Here is a 19196-nt window from a genome sequence, read left to right as displayed (position 1 = left end):
CAATTTAACCGAGGTCAATAAACCTACAAACCTGCACGTCTTTGGAGTGTGGGAGGAAACCGGAGCACCCGGAGAAAAAACCACGCCATCACAGGGAGAACATGCAAATTCCATACAGACACAGACAGCATCCGAGGTCTTTAGAAATAATAGAATTTTTCTTAAGTCTTTTTGATCCCAATATTTTGCCGCAAAATATGTCGCTGCCAGATGAAAGATATCTTCAGGACTCGAGAAGTCTTTCTGGCACTGAATTGAATTATTTCTTCATATCTAACAGTAGACCTGAAACATTAACTCTGCTGAGCCAAGGAACTGCAGATGCTAATTTATACAAAAAAAGAAGCTGGATTAACTCAGTGGGTCGGGCAGCATCTAAGGAGGACATAAACAGGACACAGCAGACTGGTTTATTCACGTCCTCCAGCGGAGCTGCCAGATCGGCCGAGTTTTACTCCAATACTTTGACACTAACAACATTAACTCTGTTTCTCTCCCCCACAACCAGTGCCTGACAAATTGTGTACTTCCAGCATTTACTCCTTTCGAGTATCTGTAGTGTTTTTTCCCCCGTTTATTTACTGGATAAGAGCTCAGTAAAATTCATCATTCCAGGTCGAATAAAGCAAGACTCCAGAGATTCAAGTTTAGTTTAATTTAGTTAGTTTAGTGTCATAGAGTATGAAAAAGAGGCTCTTCGGCTAAACTTGCCCACATCGACCAACATGTCCCATCTACTCTAGTCTCACCTGCCCGAGTTTGGCCCATTTCTCTCTAAACCTGCCTATCCATGTACCAGCCCAAATGTTTCTTAAACATTGTGATAGTAACTGCCTCACCCACCTCCTCCGGCAGCTCTTTCCATACACCCACCACCCTATGCATGGAAAAAGTAACCGCTCTGGTTCCTATTAAATCTTTCCCACCTCACCTAAACCTCTGGTTCTCAATTCCCCTAATCTGGTCAAGAGACTGAGCCCACCTGATCTATTCCTCTAATGATTTTGGACACCTGTAGAAGATTTTAGATACGTTTAGTTTATTATTGTTACATGTACCGAGCAACAGTTAAAAGCTTTTGTCGCGTATTATCCAGTCAAAGCTACAAGATGGCAGAATTGTGGTTGGGTGCACTAACATTTGGTTCACCATATCGTGCCATAAAGCATGAGGTCAGACAAAAGATCAGAGAAAAACTAGGACACCTTTTCCCATTCAATTGAAATCAGGCGTATGAGTTTGATGCTTTGAATGTTGTGTCACAGATCATCACATTTACAATGGCTAATAAAGGACCTTAGGTAAATACCTCTTTCAGGTTCTAGGTTCCCCGCCCTGTGGTAACAGCTCTTCAAATGTCTATCCAGGCATTATATGTTTTAGTTTTAGAGATACAGCATGGAAACAAGCCCTTCAGCCCACCGAGTCTGCGCCGACCAGCAATCCCCAAACACTTACACGATCCTACAAACACTAGGGACAATTTACAATTTTACCAAACCTATTAACCTACAAATCTCTATGTCTTAGAGTGTGGGAGGAAACCAGAAATCCCAGAGAAAACCCACGCAGTTCACTGTTTTACTTTATGGCGTTAATTACTTTTTTGTACATCTTTCATTCAGTTGTTCTTTCTCACCGTCTATATCACTCGTCTCCCTTTCCCGACACTCAGTCTGAAGAAGGGTCTTGACCCGAAACATCACCTATTCCTTTTCTCCAGAGATGCTGCCTGTCCCGCTGAGATACTCCAGCTTATCTACGGTTCTCTGTTTCCTCCCACATTCCAAAGAAGTGCAGGTTAATTGGCTTCTGTATATTGCCCTTAGACGTGTAGGATGGAACTAGTGTACGCTTGGGCTTCGCCAATAAAGTGTGGCCATAATGGCCTATTTGTTAGCTTAGGAAGAGGTGATAACGAAGGGATACAAGGATGCGAACAGCAGAACTGGTAGGATGATGAGGGTGGGGGAGGGGGTAGAAGAGAGGGTAGGTGAGGGGGTAGGGGAGGGGGTAGGGGAGGGGGTAGGGGAGGGGGTAGAGGAGGGGGTAGGAGAGGGGGTAGAAGAGGGGGTAGAAGAGGGGATAGAAGAGGGGACAGTGAACAATCTGGTCCTGAACTCCTCCAAAACAAAGGAACTTATAATTGACTTTAGAAAAACCAGTGGAGATTACGACCCACTCTACATCAATGGGGTCTGTGTGGAAAGGGTACCAGCTTTCAGGTTCCTGGGTACGCACATCGCAGAGGATCTTACCTGGTCTACCAACACCATCACCACAGTAAAGAAGGCACAGCAGAGACTCCACTTCCTGAGGATCCTCAGGAAAACCAACCTGCAGGAGAAGCTCATGTTGTCCTTCTATCGCTGATCCATCGAGAGTGTGCTGGCATACTGTATAACCACATGGTATGCCAGCTGCTCAGAAAAGGACAGGAAGGCCCTTCAGAGGGTCATCACGACGGCCCAGAAGATCATCGGCTGCTCACTGCCCTCCCTGGAGCACCTGTTCAGCCTACGCTGCCTCAGTAGAGCAGGCAAAATAATAAAAGATCCATCCCACCCCGGCCACCGTCTGTTTGTTCATCTGCCCTCTGGTCGACGTTTCAGGTCGATCAAATCCCGAACAAACAGACTTAAGAACAGTTTTTACCCCAGGGCCATACGAGAACTGAACACTACCTTTGCACTAGGCAACACCGTTAAAAAATCTTGTACTTAATATAATTGTATTTAATTGTATTTATGTATTTATTTGTTTTTGCATTTATTGCATATATGTTTGTACGCACCGTCAGGATTGGCTATTTTTTAATTTCGTTGTACTCGTTGCAATGACAATAAATGAATATTATTATTATTATTATTATAGAAGAGGGGATAGAAGAGGGGATAGAAGAGGGGATAGAAGAGGGGGTAGAAGAGAGGGGGTAGGGGAGAGGGGGTTGGGGAGAGGGGGTTGGGGAGAGGGTAGAAGAGGGTAGGGGAGAGGGTAGAAGAGGGGGTGGAAGCGGGGGGGATGCAGGGGTTACTTGAAGTTGGAGAAATCAACCTTCACACCGTTGGGTTGTAAATTGCCCAAGCAAAACTGTAAATCATTGTCTCTTCAACCACCAGTGAGGTTACCTAGTTAGTTACCCATTTAAAAAAAGTCTCGCACTATTTGTACAATTGTAAATTGGCTCGGGTATGAAGAGTAAAGTTACCAACTTTAATTGCCAGACTGTTTTGGGACGTTCTCGGCTTGTTTCACTCAGACATCTGCGGGATGGAGTTGACAACAAACTTGTTCTCAGACTTGCAGCCGGGCGCCGCTCTTCTGCCGTGGCCACTGGACGGAGGGATCACAACACTAGTCTAGGCCTCGACACCTCCCACTGCCCCCGCCCAGCCGCAGGCCCCGCCCCGCCACAGGCCCCGCCTCGACTCAGGCCCCGCCTCGACTCAGGCCCCGCCTCGACTCAGGCCCCGCCTCGACTCAGGCCCCGCCTCGACTCAGGCCCCGCCCCGCCACAGGCCCCGCCCCGCCACAGGCTTCGCCTCGCCTCGGCTCAGCTCCGCCTCTCCCCGGCCCGGCCCGGCCCACCGCCGGCCGTCACTACGCCATCACCCTCCCCCTGTGTCCGACCTCGCTGCCGGGCTTCCCCTCGTCATCCTCGGGAAGGAAAACGGCCATTCGGCCCCTCGAGTCCGTTCCACCGTTAAATAGTCATGAGGCAATACGGCGCGGGACAGGCCCTTTGCTCCACCGAGTCCATGCCGACATTCCGGCCTAGCCCCAATTTGGCCCATATATCCCTCCAAACCCTTCGTACCCACTTGTCTGTCCAAATGTCTTTTAAAACTCATAATTGTGTTCGTTTCTTTCCTATTCCTTTTCTCCAGAGATGCTGCCTGTCCTGATGAGTTACTCCAGCATTTTGTGTCTACGGTGTAAACCAGCACCTGCAGTTCCTTCTGACACATTCTCCCATATCCCTTAATTATTTTTTATGACTAAACATCTATTCATCTCTGTTTCAAACGAATGAGGGGCAGCACAGTAGCATAGCTGGTGGAGTTGTCGCCTCACAGCGCCAGAGACCCAGATTCAATCCTGAGCATGGGTGGTGTTTGTGTGGAGTTTGTACGTTCTCCCTGTGAACGCGTGGGTTTATTCTGGGTGCTCCGTTTTCCTCCCACGTCCCAAACACATACAGGCATACAGGTTAATTGCCCTCTGTAAAATTGCCCCCAAATGCGTAGGGAGTGGATGCAAAAGTGCGATCATGTCGGTGTGGCCTTGATTGGGCCAAAGGGCCTGTTTCCACGCTGTATCTTTCAATCATTCAATCAATGATCAAGCCTCAAGGATAGAGAATTCCAAAGATTCACCAGTCACTGGAGACCTTTTCCTCACTTCAGTCCCAAATGGCATTCTTCTGTGACCCCCGATTCTGGATGACATTGTCAGGGGAAGCATCTATCCTGGCGCACGCACCTGTAAATATTTTGTGAGTATGAATTAGATTATCTCACTCTTCTCATTGACCAAACCTGCTAACTGTGATTCATCATGCCAGGAGTCAGACGAGTGAATTTTCACTCGAGCAAGTATGTTTTTCCTTGGGTAAGGAAACTAACATTGTTACAACACTCAGTGGTGGTCTTACCTAGGTCTTCTATATTTGTTTTGTTTAGTGTATATCCATGTGCCTGACTAAAAGCCTCTTGAACGCCACTATCATATGTCCACAACCACCCCTGGTAACGCATTCCAGGCACCCACCGTCCTCTGTGATAAAAACCTGCCTGGCACATCACCTTTAAAACTTTGCCCAACAGTTATACAACTTCTATGCCTTGAATGAGAAAATAAATCACTGGAGGACCACAGAAGGTTGAGCAGCTTCTGTGGAGCTCAGGGGATGGTGGGCATTTTGGGGTGGAGAGACCGCACGGTAGCGCAGCGGTAGAGTTGCTGCTTTACAGTGAATGCAGCGCCGGAGACTCAGGTTCGATCCTGACTACGGGTGCTGCACTGTAAGGAGTTTGTACGTTCTCCCCGTGACCTGCGTGGGTTTTCTCCGAGATCTTCGGTTTCCTCCCACACTCCAAAGACGTACAGGTATGTAGGTTAATTGGCTGGGTAAATGTAAAAATTGTCCCTAGTGGGTGTAGGATAGTGTTAATGTACGGGGATCGCTGGGCGGCACGGACTTGGTGGGCCGAAAAGGCCTGTTTCCGGCTGTATAATGATGATGATATGATGATGACATCTTGGTCATTAGCCTGCCTACAAGTGCAGGCAGTGGTCACTGGGTGTCAGTGTGGAGCAGTGTCCCACCAGGTCGTTCTGCTCATGGTGCAGAAGAGCTCCAGCATATATTACATTAAAGAAAAAAGACACAAAGTGCTGGAATATCTCTAGAGGGTCAGGAGTCAAGAGAGTGAAGGCTGTTTTATTGGCATTTGGCCTGAAACGCAGCAATGAAATTCTAACTTGCAGCAGCACAACATATATGTAAACATAGTGGGTAGACACAAAATGCTGGAGTAACTCAGCTGGTCAGGCAGCATCTCGGGAGAGAAAGAATGGGTGACTTTTCGGGTCGAGACCCTTCTTCAGACAAATTGGGTAGACAGAAACTTTTCCCAGGATGGAAAAATCAAATACAGGAGGGCATAGCTTTAAGATGAGAGGGGCAAAATTTAAAGGAGTTGTGTGGGGCTGGGTTTTTTTACACAGAGGGTGGTGAGTGCCTGGAATGGCTTATGTAAACATAGTACTCTGTAAACACCATAGTAAACAACAAAGTGTATGTGTTTGTGTATATATATATATATATATATAATGCCTCAACCAACACCCCTGGCAGTACGTTCCAGGCACTCACCACCCTCTGTATAAAAAAAACGGCCCTGCACATCTTTAAATTTTGCCCCTCTCATCTTAATGCTATGCCCTCCTGTATTTGATTTTTCCATCCTGGGAAAAAGTTCTGACTGTCTACCCTATCTATGTCACTCATAATTTTATATACCTCTATCAGGTTTCCCTGCAACCTCTGGCGTTCCAGAGAAAACAATCCAGGTATGTCCAACACCTCCCAGTAGCTAATACCCCCTAATCCAGGCATCATTCTGGTAAATCTCTTCTACACCCTCTTCAAAGCATCCACATCCTTCCTGTAATGGGGCGACCGGAAATGCATGCAAAAGGTTGGGCAACACAGTTGTGCAGTGGGTAGAGCTGCTGCCTCACTGCTCTAGAGACCCGGTTCGATCCTATTTGCAGCTGCTGTCCGTGTGGAGTGTGCATGTTCTCCCTGTAACCGCATGGATTTCTTCTGGATGTTCCAGTTTCCTCCCACATCCCAAAGATGTGTGGGTTTGTAGGTTAATTGATCTCTGTAAAATGCCCCTAGTGTGCAGGGAGGGAATGAGAAAGTGGGATAACATAGAATCAGTGAGAACGGGTCATTGTTGTTCGGCACGGACTCGGGTGGGCTGAAGGGCCCATTTCCGTGCTGTATCTGCAAACTGAACTAATACTCTAAATGCGACCTATTGAGGGCGTGCAGCGTAGGTTCACTAGGTTAATTCCCGGAATGGCGGGACTGTCGTATGTTGAAAGGCTGGAGCAATTAGGCTTGTATACACTGGAATTTAGAAGGATGAGGGGGGATCTTATTGAAACATATAAGATAATTAGGGGATTGGACACATTAGAGGCAGGAAACATGTTCCCAATGTTGGGGGAGTCCAGAACAAGGGGCCACAGTTTAAGAATAAGGGGTAGACCATTTAGAACGGAGATGAGGAAGAACTTTTTCAGTCAGAGAGTGGTGAAGGTGTGGAATTCTCTGCCTCAGAAGGCAGTGGAGACCAGTTCGTTGGATGCTTTCAAGAGAGAGCTGGATAGAGCTCTTAAGGATAGCGGTATGGGGAGAAGGCAGGAACGGGGTACTGATTGAGAGTGATCAGCCATGATCGCATTGAATGGCGGTGCTGGCTCGAAGGGCTGAATGGCCTACTCCTGCACCTATTGTCTATTGTCTAACCAAAGTCCTATTGAGCTGCATCATGACTTCCTGACTCTTATACTCAGTGCGCACGACCTATAAAAGCAAGCACACCATATGCCTTCTTTACTATTCTGTCTAGGTGTTGAGCATATCCTTGAATCTTTTAGTCTGCTGCCTCGTTCCTCTTCCCATGACACAACTTGGATGTACGTCCATGAAGGGTCATATGAAAAATGGCCAACTAACCAATTGCTCGAAGGTTCTTTGGAGAGGTATCTCTTTAACTTCCTCCCGATGCTCCGGTATCCTCCCACATCCCAAAGATGTCTGTCTGTGCCCGCCCCTTTGTAGGGTACGTCGAACAATCCCTGTTCCAGGTGTACACTGGCCCTCTCCCCAAACTCTACCTCAGTTGCATTGACGACTGCATTGGTGCTACTCCCTGCACCCATACAGAACACACTGACTTCATCAACTTCACCACTAATTTCCATCCTGCTCTCAAATTTACTTGGACCATCTCCCTACCGTTTCTAGATTTCACCGTCTCCATCACAGGAACCAGACCATTGACTGACATCTACTACAAACCTACTGACTCCTATAGCTATCTTGACTACACTTCTTCCCACCCTGTTTCCTGTAAAGACTCTATCCCCTACTCCCAATTCCTCCGTCTACAGCGCATCTGCGCCCAGGATGAGGTGTTCCATCCCAGGGCATCGGAGATGTCCTCATTCTTTAGGAAACGGGGGTTCCCCTCATCCATTATAGAGGAGGCTCTCCCCATCCCATTCCCAATCTGAACTTTCTGTCCTGGGCCTCCTCCATTGTCAGAGTGAGGCCCAGCGCAAATTGGAGGAACAGCACCTCATATTTTGCTTGGGTAGTTTACACTCCAGCGGTATGAACATTGACTTCTCTAAGTTCAGATAGTCCCTGCTTTCCCTCTCTATCCCCTCCCCTTCACAGTTCTTCCACTAGTTTTCCTGTCTCCGACTACATTCTATCTTTGTCCAACCCCCTCCCCTGACATCAGTCTGAAGAAGGGTCTCGACCCGAAACATCACCCATTCCTTTTCTCCCGAGATGCTGCCTGACCTGCTGAGTTACTCCAGCATTTTGTCTACCAAAGATGTATGGGTTGGGAGATTAATTTGCTTTTGCAAAATTGCCCCTCGTGTGCATGAAGTGCTCTGAAATCTAATCCAAATGTTTATCTCCATTTACTTTAAAGCAATTTCCTTTATCTACGGTTTCCACTTTATCTACTGTTTCTCTGTAACATCAAATGTTTTGACACATTTTTTCTAACCGAAAAGCTTTTAATGTCAGTTTGTCTTGGATCCAATTCTTACTGTTAGAAATCAGCCTCTTGGAAATACTTAAACTTTTGCAATGGGACCCCCAGGCACACTTTCCACAGGCAGCAAATTTACTCCAGAGATGCTGCCTGACCTGCGAGTTACTCCAGCACTTTGTCTTTTTTTTGTAAACCAGCATCTGCACCACCTTGTTTCTCTCATTTTCCGGCTCCATTGCAAAATGTCCTGAAGATATGCCTGCTTTAAAGTTCTCCTCCTCTATCTGACAGGACTTCTGTGTGGTCCTCTCTCACTCCTCCCGCTCTCTGATTCCTGCTTCTCTCCATCTCTACGGCCATGTTCCTATCAACCCCCCCCATACCTGTATCCAACTATCACTCGCCAGGCTTTGTCCTGCCCCTCGTCTCACCCAACTTTCTTCCCCCACCACCACAATCAATTTGAAGAAGACCCAAACATCACCTTGGACAAAAAAAGCTGGAGCAACTCAGCGGGACAGGCAGCATCTCTGGAGAGGAATGGGTGACGTTTCGGGTCGAGACCCTTCATCTCGACCCGAGACGTCACCCATTCCTTCTCTCCAGAGATGCTGCCTGTCCCGCTGAGTTACTCCAGTTTTGTGTCTATCTTCGGTTTAAACCAGCATTTGAAGTTCATTCTTACAACAAATGTCACCTATCCATGTTCTCCAGGGATGCTGCCTGACCCGCTGACTTACTTCAGCACTTTTTTTTTGTAAAGCAACATGTGCAGTTCCTCGTTTCTCCATTTTACTATTGCGAGAGTTGGAGATCAGCTCACGGAAGATAAATCCAACAGAGGCCTGCTTTCCGCTCTTACAGCTGGCTTGAGTAGCCCTTCATACAGATGGGATTATTTAAAAACCATACTTAGTGCAGAATAAATCACTACTAAATCAACTATATGTCAGGTAAATGACTTTATTTCAACTACATGTTAAAAATGTTAATATTGACAAAAATAATTACCTAAGCATTAAACATATTACTGTAGGTACAATTACAGCACATTAACCGACATATTTTCATCAAATAACTGAAATCTAAATGTGACCTGTCTCCTCTGGGACGATACACTAAATATCCTGCTTTAATACCAATTTCTACTTCACAGCAACATGGCATTAGCAGAATCGCTACACCGCTAACATCTAATTTTTGTTCAATTTGCTCTTGCTTTGTATCCACTACCATGTTTCCATCATCTATGCAAGTCTGATGTATGCTATTTGCATTACCCATCAGCCAAAAAGTTAAAGTGTACAAGAAAAATGTACTTCAACTGGGGAAACACATTACTTCCCATCTGAAATATACAGGTTTTTGAATACACTTTGGTGAGTAAGAGTGTATTTTTGTTTTAATTATTTAATGCTTTTGCTCTAGTCACACTTAAATTATCTTAACCTTCAAATTTTCATTCCAGTGCTAAACAAATGTTATAATCATGGTAAATAATTAATCCACTGTCTGGTCAGCTGGAACCAGTTATTTGAAGTGAGATGAATCAGAATTTATGGAACCTGGGGTTACGAGCTTTTTGGTTCTGTTAAGGCACAGCTTCTAACGTTAGTTGTATGGGGTTCGATGATGGTAATCGGAATACCCTCATGAAGATTTAAATGGATTAACTAAGTCAGTACAGGCGGGCACAAAGTGCTGGAGTAACTCAGCGGGTCAGGCAGCATCTCTGGAGAATGTGGATAGGTGACTGACCGGGTTGACGGTGGAGGCTGATACGATAGTGGCTTTTCAGAGGCCTTTAGATAGGCACATGGATATGCAGGGAATGGAAAGATATGGATCACGTTTAGGCAGAAGATATTAAGTTTGGTGCTGGAGTAACTCAGTGGGTCAGGTAGCATCTTTGCAGAACGTGGATAGGTGACCCTTCGGGTTGGTACCCTTTAAGACTCAAAACCTGAATTGTCACCTATCCATGTTCTCCCAAGATGCTGCCTGACCCACTGAGTTACTCCAGCACTTTGCATATTTTTTTGTAAAGCAGCATCTGCCATTTCTTGTGTCTCCATTTCAGTACTGGCACAACTTTACTAAAAAAGACGAAGTGCTGGATGGGTAACATAAATGAAAAAAATTGAGGTGCAGATAACAGAGTTAAAACCAAAAATAAAGGACCAAAAAAGAGTGATGTTGGCCTTTTTGGCCTGTTCCACTGTTCACTTGAATGTGGTTGAAAGAGTATTACAGTGATCATTCATGGTGGACTTTAACTGACGTATATACCAGGCAAGTCAAATCCACAGGAGTAGGGCAAAGCAAAGGCTCATGGAGTGTACCAGAGATAGTTTACCCAATTGGTATGCTGAGGAACCAATTTAGGAATAGCCCACACTAGATCTGTAATTGTGCATTAAGCTTAAATGCAGGTGCTATGATTAGGAAGTCTCTGGAGGAATTGACCTAATCCAAATATAAAATAAGATACTCTATATTCAACATTAAAACTGGACAGACACAAAAGACTGGAGTAACTCAGCAGGACAGACAGCATCTCTGGATAGAAGGAATGGGTGACGTTTCGAGTCGAGACACTTCTGAAGAGACCTTCTGAACATGCTGAAGGATCTCAGCCCGAAACGTCACCCATTCTTTCTCTCCAGAGATGCTGCATGTCCTGCTGAATTACACCAGCTTTTTGTGTCTATCTTCGGTTTAAACCAGCATCTGCAGTTCCTTCCTGCACATTAAAACTCTGGAGGTACGTGAAGGAATGGAAGGAGGATGGTCATTGTCCCGCCATGTTGGAGGGTTAGGGCTATTCTCTCAGGGAATCTGGTCATTTTTTTTTAATCCCCTCGGGCAGAGCAGAGGACGGACAAGGACGGTTTTCCTGCAATGGATGAAAGCATTGGATAATAAGACCATAAGGCATGGGAAATAGGCCATTCAGCCTACCCAGTCTACGCCATTCAATCAGGGCTGAGCTAATTTTCCACACTCAACCCAATTCTTCTGCCTTCTCCCTGCAACCTTTGATGCCCTTCCTATTCAAGAATCTTTCAATCTCACAACATTTAAAAAACATTTGGACAAGTACATGGATAGGATCGGTTTAGAGGGAAATGGGCTAAATGCAATCAGGTGGGACGAGTGTAGATGGGGCATGATGGTCGATGTGGCAAGTTGGGTCGAAGGGCCCATTTCCACGTTGTACGACTCTTTAACTCTATAAAAGTTGTTGATGCCAAGTTCCAATGTTAGGAAAAAAATCTTTTAACAAAATTAGAATTTGTAGTGTATTTACATACATAATTATTGATACAGTACAAATGACAGTAAACAAAGCCCTCCACTGGAGGTCTGTTCTGGAATGTAAAGGAATATTAATTATAATTGGAGTCACCTTAAACATGCTGAACATTGTCACACATCCTTTTTCTCCAGAGATGCTGCCTGACCCGCTGAATTACTCCAGCATTTTGTGTCTATCTTTGGTATAAACCAGCATTTGCAGTTCTTTGTTTCTTCCATATTGACCAATGTGCTTCACTCCCACCCAGAAATAACTACCCTTGATGGCGCAGAACAATATCAGCTTTTGAATCTGCGTTGCCAACATAATTCCTAAAGTTTTCTGACTATAACAAACTATTTAGCAACTTTATGGAACAATATTGCTATGAAGAGTAGCATAGTCATTAAGAGGTTTATGATAGTGGGGCAGAAAAAGTCACTGGAAACCTCGAAATAATAGAAAGCGGAAACACTCAACCGATCAGGCAGCATCTGCAGAGAAAGAAAAGTCTGATTCAAGATGATTCTCTCACGGAAGCTTTTCACTGTACCTCGGTACACATGACAATAAACTAAACTAGAACGTTAGCAAATCAAAACGTCAGCTTCGTGTTTTTCTCTCCACAGATGCAGCCTGACACGCTGGGCATTTCCAGTCTTTTCTGTTTCTTTTTGTATACTTTCGAGATACAGTGTGGAAACAGGCCCTTCGGCCCACTGAGTCTGCGGCAAACAGCGATCACCCCGTACACTAGCACCATCCTACACAATGAGGACAATTTACAGAAGCCAATTAACCTACAAACATGTACGACTTGAGTGTGGGAGGAAACCGGAGCACCCAGAGAAAACCCACGCAGTCACAGGTAGAACGTACAAACTCTACAGACCGCCTCTGTAGTCAAGATCAAACCTGGGTCCACGGTGTTGAAAGACGGCTGCGCCACTGTGCTGCACCACTGTGCTGCGCCACTGTGCAGCACCTTTTTTTAAACACTTAAGGGACAGGTATACTCGTGCCAATAGTTATCATAGTCTCAGAATAAAACATTGGCCTACCACCGGCCATGCACCTGGGACCACCTGGGCTCTGGTTCGCAGAGCCTGCGGCCCGGACTCACCACCTGCGGCGCTGGCTGCCTGCGGATGCTGCGGGAGTGGCTGCGACTCATCTCCGGAGGCTCCGGCGCGGGCCGCGTGGACGTCGGAAGCCCGCAGGCCCCTGGATGGGGGCCGACATCGGGAGCACCGGCAGCGGCAGAGGCAGCGTGTTCGCCCGCCCCGAATCGCGGGGCTTGGGTCGGCCCGCCGTGGACCTTTCACCGTCCGGCGCGGCCTGGAATAGGCCGCGGGTTTTTCACCGTCCAGCGGGGGCTTCAATGTCAGGAGCCCCGACCGCCCCGACGTGGCAACTCCAACAGCCTGACCGCGAGACAAGACGGCAGGGAAGAGAAAAGACATTCTGGCCTTCCATCACAGTGAGGAGGGACTGGAGGAGACTCACAGTGATGGATGTTTCTTTTTGTTTGGTGTTAGTTTGTGATTGTATGTGTTATTGCATTTTTATTGATTATTCTTATTGGTCTTATTGTTCAACTGCAGGTAATGTTTCATTTCACTACACATTTATGTGTATGTGACAAATAAACGACTATTGACTTCTTTAGAGCACGGCAAATTTGTAAGAATTCAAAACAGGTACTGGGACCAGTCACGGTGCCAACTGCGGTTCTTAGCCACGCTTCATATCAAAAGGCCTTCATTCTACCTACGCATGTTGCACGATTGTTTCCAAATATAACTTTCCATAAATAATCCCAGAGGCAACACCGTTTCACCGAGCCTTGTTGATGTCCTTTGTTCCTTAGCGTTAACAAGTACCCACTCACCAACTAAACTCACGGCTAAAGACCACTGCACTCCCTGGAAATCTTCTCACACAGGGACAGAACAGCTAATTACACACAGCTAAACTGAGATGGTAACAGTCCATCACCAAAGTATGACACTTTGTGTTCTCGGTGTTGATACTGAAAGCAATATACAACTCCGTAAAACCAGTTTCCTCAACACCATGTCCATGAAGTTTCTCTCAATTAAAAAAAATAAAATTCACATGTTGCTTTCTTCAGCAAGCTTCGTGTTGTCAGTGAAGCTGATGGAACACGGAGGCTTGTACGTTTCTAGCTTCAATTTGAACACTTCCTTGCTTCCTGCTGGCGCCATCTCATCGATGGGAGTTATCGAAGATCGCAGACGCTAGAAATCAAGGAAAGAAAATCTGGTTTATTTGTGTTTAGATTTCAGACTTTACTTTCGACTTTAGGCATGGAAACAGGCACTTTGGACCACCGAGTCCACGCCAACCAGCGTTAAACTCCATACACTAGCACTGAAACTAACACAGCAAGAGTTTTAGTTTTAGAGATACAGCGTACAAACAGGCCCTTTAGCCCACCCCGACTAAAGATCACCTGTACACTCATTCAATCCTATACATCAGGGACAATTTAGAGAAGCCAATTAACCTACAAACCCGCATGCCTTTGGGATGTGGGAGGAAACCGGAGCACCCAGAGAAAACCCACGCAGTCACAGGGAGAACATACAAATACCGTACAGACAGCACCTGTGGTCAGGATCGAACCTGGGTCTCTGGCGTTGTAAGGTAGCAACTTCACCGCTGCGCCATTGTGCTGCCTTGCTGTGACCGTGTTGAAAATTTATGACCTGGAGTTTAATTGAATGGTCCTCACCCAGTGCCATATACTCCACGTATGTTTGGTCGCACTCCCAGACAAATGACGTCAAGGTATTTCTTTGCGCCTTACACCATTTCCTGTTGTTTTCACCATTTCCCTTATAAAGCACTGAAGTGTAGAAGGGTCCCGACCCGAAAGGTCACCTGTCCATGTCCTCTAGAGATGCAGCCTGACCCGCTGAGTTACTCCAGCACTTTGATTAATTGAAAAATACAGCTTGGAAACAGACCCTTTGGCCCACCGACTCCATGCCGACCATGACTGTGCTGTCAAAGAACTAGTTCACACTAGTTCTATGATGGCACAGTGGTAGAGTTGCTTTCTTACAGCGCTAGAGACCCGGGTTTGCTCCTAACTTTGGGTACTATCCACACAGAGTTTGTACATTTTCCCTGTGCATAGGAGGTCCGTTCAAGAATCTGATAATGGGGGTACAAGCTGTTAAATGCATTCAAGCTTTTGTACCTTCTGCCCGACTGGAGAGGGGGTGAGAAGAAGGAATGACCAAGATATGAGTGGTCCTTGAATACGTTGGCTACTTTCTCGAGATAGTGTGAAATATAGATGGAGTCGAAGGGAAGGAGACTACTTTATGTGATCGAATGGGCTGCGTTCACAACTCTTTGCAATTTCTTATGGTCTTGGCAGAGTAGCATTTCAATAGACTGCAAGAGCACAGAGGCTGAGAGCATTGGGGGACATGTGACAGATAAAATTTATTACAAAGAAACAAAAATACACTTTGGCACAAAGAACGATGAAACTATCTATATAGATTAAATGGTTACAAAAGAACAGGGAGAATTGGACGTAAGTGCGTAAATTATTGAGAGTGATAAGGAATGTGGAGAGAGTGGTTGGTAATGCGAGTGAGGTCGTGGGATTCATAAATGGGCGGCTTACAACCGGAATATCGTTGCGCAGCGGTAGAGTTGCTGCCTTACAGCGCCAGAGACCCAGGCTCGATCCTGGCTGCGGGTTCTGTCTGTATTGAGTTTGTACGTTCTCCCTGTGACCACATGGGTTTTCTCCGGGTGCTCTGGTTTCCCCCCACGTTCCAAAGATGTACAGGTTTGTAGGTTAATTGACTTGGTAAAATTGTAAATGATCCCTAGCGTGTGTAAGATAGTGTTAGTGTTTGGGGATCGCTGGTCGGCGCGGACTCAGTGGGGCGAAGGGCCTGTTTCCGCGCTGCATCTCTAAACTAAACTAAATCATCGGTCAAACCAGCGGCACACTGCGATCAGCTCTCCCTGTCCCGCCACCACTCTCACCTCAATAAGTGATCCTTTGCTGGTGTACAGTGTGTGCACAGCTGCCAGTGGGATCCAGATGATGGAACAGAGGGAGATCATCCAGCCGCAGCCCTCAGCCCAAGGGGGGTACTTGTATGTTTGACCGTATCGGGCAGGACTGTAACGGACTATGCTGGACACCAGAATAACCTGCAGGGAATCAACACACGGCATCAAAGACTGGTTTAACAAACATTAAATGTTGGTGAATGAATATATCAGATAAACATTTTCATGAATTGCACCGCCATAGAGTCGTAGGATAAGGGAGAGCCAGTGGATGTGGTGTATTTGGACTTTCAAAAAGCCTTTGACAAGAGATTAGTGTGCAAAATTAGAGCACAGGGTGTTGGGGGTTGGGTATTGACCAGGGCCAGATTAAGCTAGTGCGGGGCCCGTAGCATATGTTATAAAGGGGCCTTAAATAAGGGACAAGGTAACGTCACTGCCCATGCCCCATGTGACCTCACCCAGCCAGCGGCCACGTGCTTCCGCTCCACCAATGACCGTCGCCCGGGCAGGAGGCGGGTTGCAACCTCCGTTCGGCGAACACACTCGGCCCCTCTCCCCGAACCCACGCGGCCCCTCTCCCCGAACACATGCGGTCCCGCTCCCCGAACACAGTTAACGTTAACGAGCTCCATTAGCCTATACTGTCCGAGCCTACAATGTCGGGGCCTACAGTGGCCCGCGAGCCTCATAGGGAATTCTCAGAGTGTGAGATGGAGGGGTTTGGTTTAGAGATACAGCGCACAAACAGGCCCTTCGGCCCATCATCCGTACCGATCAGCGATCCACGCACGCACTGGGGACGATTTTACACGTACACCAAGCCAATTAACTTACAAACCTGTACGTCTTTGGAGTGTGGGAGGAAACCGAAGATCTCGGAGAAAACCCATGCGGTCACGGGGAGAACGTACAAACTCCATACAGACAGCACCCGTGGTTGGGATGGAACCCGGGTCTCCAGTGCTGCAATCGTGGGGAGAATGACAGAGGATTGCGAGAAGAGGGCCAGTGGAGTGGGAGCCAAGGGTGCCAGAGAAGTAGAGACAGGGAGGACCAGAGGAATGTGGAAGAGGTAGGGCCGCAGGAGTAGAGGTGGGACTGGAGGTATAGGGGTGAGAGGGACGGAGTACGGGTAGGGAGTGCTGGAGCAGTGGATGCTGAGAGGCATGCAAGATGTGGGTAGAGGAGGTGGTAGAAGAGTGGAAGAGGAGACAAGGCCCGGGAAGTGAGTAGAGAAGGCCAGGGGATTGGTGAGAAAGAGGGCCTGAGCTTTTGGGATGGGTGAGAGGGAGTGGCAGGATTTTGGGAATAAGGGCCAGAAGAGTAGAGAGAGAGAAAGGTACGGATGGGTAGGGGCTGAGAAAAGGCCGAAAGTGTGAGGGAAAGTGCCTGTAGAAATGGAAAGTAAAGGTCGGAAGAGGGGGCAGGGCATGGAGGGAGATGTGGGGGAAAGAGCTTCGGTGGAAACGGGGAGAGCGTAATGGAGATGCAAAGGGGGGAGAGAGGGATGGAGAAGAGGAGGGAGAGTGGGACTAGAAGACTGGGAATAAAGGGGGGAGGTGGATTGGCGGAAGAGAGGAGTGGAACAGTAGCTATTTGGAGGGACGAGAGTCTGGGAGGTGAGAGGGAAGGGGGATTTGGGAGAGAGACGCCCAATGGAGTGGGGAGAAGGAGAGAGCCGGAGGAGTGGGGAAAGAGAGAAGACCGCAGGAGTGAAGATGGAGAGAAGGCCCTAGCAAGGAAAGGGAGGAGCAGAGGGGTAGAGAAAAAACAGGCGAGAGGTATGCGGAAGAGTGAGCAGCGGAAGATTCGGGGCGGCACGGTGGCGCAGCGGTAGAGTTGCTGCCTCACAACGAATGCAGCTCTGGAAACTCAGGTTCGATCCTGACTACGGGCGCCGTCTGTACGGAGTTTGTACGTTCTCCCCGTGACCTGCGTGGGTTTTCTCCGGGATCTTTGGTTTCCTCCCACACTCCAAAGACGTACAGGTATGTAGGTTAATTGACTGGTTAAATGTAAAAATTGTCCCTAGTGGGTGTAGGATAGTGTTAGTGTGCGGGGATCGCTGGGCGGCGCGGACTCGGTGGGCCGAAAGGCCTGTTTCCGCGCTCTATTTCTAAATCTAAATCTAAATCTAAAGTGTCAGAGGAGTGGGGAGAGAGCGCCGGAGAAGTATGGAGCAGGAGGGCTGGAGGAGTGGGAGAAATGGGGGATGGGGGGGGGGGTGTTGAGGTGGTGAAAGTGGCCCGGGGACTTGAGGGAAAAGAGCCGATGAGCGAGGAATGAGAGGGCCGGGATGTGTGGGGAGACGAGGCCAATATTCGAGCAGAGAGGAGTGAGGTGTTTGGGTGAGTGCGAAGAGGGCCGGAGACTGGGCAGTTGCACGGTGACTGCCCATTGGTCCGCACAGCCCCGCCAACACATTCTAACCGCGGCGGTTGGTAACACATTCTAACCGCGGCGGTTGGGAGCTGCACGCGCAACACACCGTCCCTCAATGGGATGCCGATTTCAAGCCTTTAGTGCGGGGCCAGTAGCAAATGCAACTTTTGCTGCTATGTTAATCCGGCCCTGGTATTGACGTGGATAGCGAGCTGGTTGGCAGACAGGAAGCAAAGAAGAATTAACGGGTCCTTTTCAGAATGGCATGTTGGCCTTCATTGTGAGAAGATTTGAGTTTAGGAGCACGGAGGTCCTACTGCAGTTGTACAGGACCCTGGTGAGAGCGCACCTGGAGTACTGTGTGCAATTTTGGTCTCCTAATTTGAGGAAGGACATTATTGCTATTGAGGGAGTGCTGCGTAGGTTCACCAGGTTAATTCCTGGGATGGCGGGACTGACATATGATGAAATAATGGGTTGACTGGGCTTGTATTCACTGGAATTTAGAAGCATGAGAGGGGATCTTATAGAAACATAAAATTCTTAAAGGATTGGACAGGCTAGATGCTGGAATTTTTTCCCCAATGTTGAGCGAGTTCAGAACCAGGGGTCACAGTTTAAGAATAAGGGGTAGGCCATTTAGGACTGAGATGAGGATTTTTTTTTCACCCAGAGAGTTGTGAATCTGTGGAATTCTCTGCCACAGAAGGCAGTGGAGACCAATTCACTGGATGTTTTCAAGAGCTAGATTTAGCTCTCTGGGCTACAGGAATCAAGGGATATGGGGAGGAAGCAGGAACGGGGTACTGATTTTAGATGATCAGTCATGATCATATTGAATGCCGGGTGCTCCGGTTTCTTCCCACACTCCAAAGACGTACAGGTTTGTAGGTTAATTAGCATTGGTTAAATTGTAGATTGTTCCTCGTGCGTAGGATGGTGGTAGTGTACGGGGAGATCGCTGGTCAGCGTGGACTTGGTGGGCCAAAGGGGAAGTTTCCGTGCCTTATCTCTAAAGGTCTTAAGTCCCAAGATGAATTTCTACACACAATAGACATTATAGAATCAAGGAGGACAAGTGTATGTGACCGAGAACAAAAATGAGCCACAATGACAAGACTCGAGAGCCTGAG

At 47.3% G+C, this 19196-nt stretch overlaps 2 protein-coding genes across 3 annotated transcripts in view; both read right to left on the bottom strand.

Annotated features, from left to right (window-relative positions):
* The window catches only part of acad11 (acyl-CoA dehydrogenase family, member 11), a 37101-nt gene extending 33755 nt beyond the window's left edge, over window positions 1-3346 (bottom strand). The window contains exon 1 of the mRNA XM_078421446.1: window positions 3213-3346. The gene's annotated coding sequence lies outside the window, so the exon portion shown is untranslated. The remainder of the gene's footprint in view (window positions 1-3212) is intronic.
* Window positions 3347-9371: 6025 nt separating this feature from the next.
* Window positions 9372-19196, bottom strand: part of LOC144606032 (sodium- and chloride-dependent GABA transporter 1) — a 63098-nt gene continuing 53273 nt past the window's right edge. For both annotated transcript variants that reach the window (XM_078421811.1, XM_078421812.1), the window contains exons 12-13: window positions 15649-15819; window positions 9372-13871 (exon numbers count right to left, since the gene is read on the bottom strand). In XM_078421811.1, coding sequence (XP_078277937.1) covers window positions 13725-13871; window positions 15649-15819 — 318 coding nt within the window. In that variant the 3' untranslated portion in view covers window positions 9372-13724. The remainder of the gene's footprint in view (window positions 13872-15648; window positions 15820-19196) is intronic.

The sequence above is a fragment of the Rhinoraja longicauda genome, chromosome 25 (genome assembly GCF_053455715.1).
Source record: "Rhinoraja longicauda isolate Sanriku21f chromosome 25, sRhiLon1.1, whole genome shotgun sequence".
Classification (NCBI taxonomy): domain Eukaryota; kingdom Metazoa; phylum Chordata; class Chondrichthyes; order Rajiformes; family Arhynchobatidae; genus Rhinoraja; species Rhinoraja longicauda.
This window is presented reverse-complemented; position numbering and strand designations above follow the sequence as displayed.